The sequence below is a fragment of the Limulus polyphemus genome, unplaced genomic scaffold (genome assembly GCF_000517525.1).
Source record: "Limulus polyphemus unplaced genomic scaffold, Limulus_polyphemus-2.1.2 Scaffold1693, whole genome shotgun sequence".
In the NCBI taxonomy this organism is placed as follows: domain Eukaryota; kingdom Metazoa; phylum Arthropoda; class Merostomata; order Xiphosura; family Limulidae; genus Limulus; species Limulus polyphemus.
Window position 1 is genome coordinate 132,888 of NW_013667303.1, and position 2,015 is coordinate 134,902.

General features: G+C 31.3%; 1 protein-coding gene across 1 annotated transcript in view; it reads left to right on the forward strand.

The window, feature by feature from the left end:
• Nucleotides 1-2,015, forward strand: part of LOC106464577 (probable RNA-binding protein 19) — a 38,222-nt gene that overhangs the window by 3,695 nt on the left and 32,512 nt on the right. The window contains exon 2 of the mRNA XM_013924729.2: nucleotides 609-791. Coding sequence (XP_013780183.1) covers nucleotides 609-791 — 183 coding nt within the window. The remainder of the gene's footprint in view (nucleotides 1-608; nucleotides 792-2,015) is intronic.

Consider the following 2,015-nt stretch of genomic DNA (forward strand, 5'->3'; position numbering starts at 1 on the left):
ACCCCACCGACCTCTTTCCATTTTTGTAAGCGCTACCTTATATACACTTTTATCTATGACATGAATAACCAATCAAAAGCTCAGAATTTCCCTCTAGTGGTTTTCTCAGCCTTTATAAAATGGCTAGTGCCATTTCTTTCTTTTAAACCAAGATTTCAATGAGGTAGGTTGTGTCTTTAGTCTGCTCGAAATTTCATATTTTTTTAAAGAGTAAAATATATTTTAGTTACTAAGCTTGATAAAGTATAGTGGAATTCTATGGTATTGATGTAGTAATTTATGATTTGTTAGTTATTCTTGGGGTTTTTATGTCATTTTTAGTTCACCATATTTTAATCTAAATTAATTTGTGTGTGTGAATAATATTATGGCATTGTGTTTAATTTATTACTTGATATCATACAGTGTACCAACTGTTTAATGATCATATTACAGATGTATTTTGTTTTCATCAAAAGTAAACTTGAAAATGGAATCTGTGATGTAGAGGCCTAACGATATTCTGCACTCTCTACGTGAGAGATTCTATTTTACCTTTGGGGGAAATAAAATAAGTCTGTAATATATAGTCTGTTTTATTTGAACATAGTTTGATTTCTGTTTTCTAGATAACAGCACAGCGACTCCAGGATGAGTTTTCCATTCATGGGCAGATTACTAACCTACAGCTAAAATACACGAAAGATGGTGTATTCAGGCAATTTGCTTTTATCGGTTTCAAAACTGAGAAAGAAGCTCTTGCTGCTAAAGATTACTTTCACAATACATTTCTTGATACTTCCAAGATACAAGTAAGTTATGAGCAAATGTTAACAAATGAAAAAAATTTTATTAGGCAAGTTTCTATGCTTGTTTCTCTGCAGATTAAACACTTTTTGATTGACTTTAAGAGAAATTATATCAGTATTAAACTTCCTACATTGTCTTTACACTTTTCATAATCTATGCAAGAAAACAGAACTTATTTGGTTATATAATGCATAGAACTTTCAGAAAATTAATAAACAGCTGATAAACCCAATATTTTTCTGAGATTGTTTTCATTACATTAAAGATATATCCACTCAAATTCTTGAAGCTATGCGAATAATTTATGTAATCTATAAATGTAGTTGTAGTAGGAATTTAACGTACAAGAACAATTCATAAGACTTTGAGACAAAAAAAACAAACAACTTCCTGTTATTTTGACATCACAAGCACTCTATCCTGCAAGAAAATGCGGTTAATTGCCAATTACTGAACTAAGTCTTGGGCACAGATAGAATCGGATAAAGTTAGGTATGCTTACTCTTGTGATTTTCTGTGTCCAAACTGAACAGAAAGAAGATACATAAATTTCTAAACATTTACATGTTAACTAAGAGAGTAGGAAACGGGTAGTGCTGTCCTGTATCACATCATCATAATCTCTTCTTCGAAGAGACGTTATTTTAAAATTCTAAATTTATTCAACTCTTAATTTCTTGGCTTAATATAATCAGATGTTTCTAGAATGGACACTTGAGTGTGTGTACTGTAAGACACTTGATATGTTAGTCTTTGAGTTTGTTAATATAATCAGATGTTTCTAGAATGGACACTTGAGTGTGTGTACTGTAAGACACTTGATATGTTAGTCATTGAGTTTGTTAATATAACCAGATGTTTCTAGAATGGACACTTGAGTGTGTGTACTGTAAGACACTTGATATGTTAGTCTTTGAGTTTGTTAATATAATCAGATGTTTCTAGAATGGACACTTGAGTGTGTGTACTGTAAGACACTTGATATGTTAGTCATTGAGTTTGTTAATATAACCAGATGTTTCTAGAATGGACACTTGAGTGTGTGTACTGTAAGACACTTGATATGTTAGTCTTTGTAGTTTGTTAATATAATCAGATGTTTCTAGAATGGACACTTGAGTGTGTGTACTGTAAGACACTTGATATGTTAGTCTTTGAGTTTGTTAATATAACCAGATGTTTCTAGAATGGACACTTGAGTGTGTGTACTGTAAGACACTTGATAT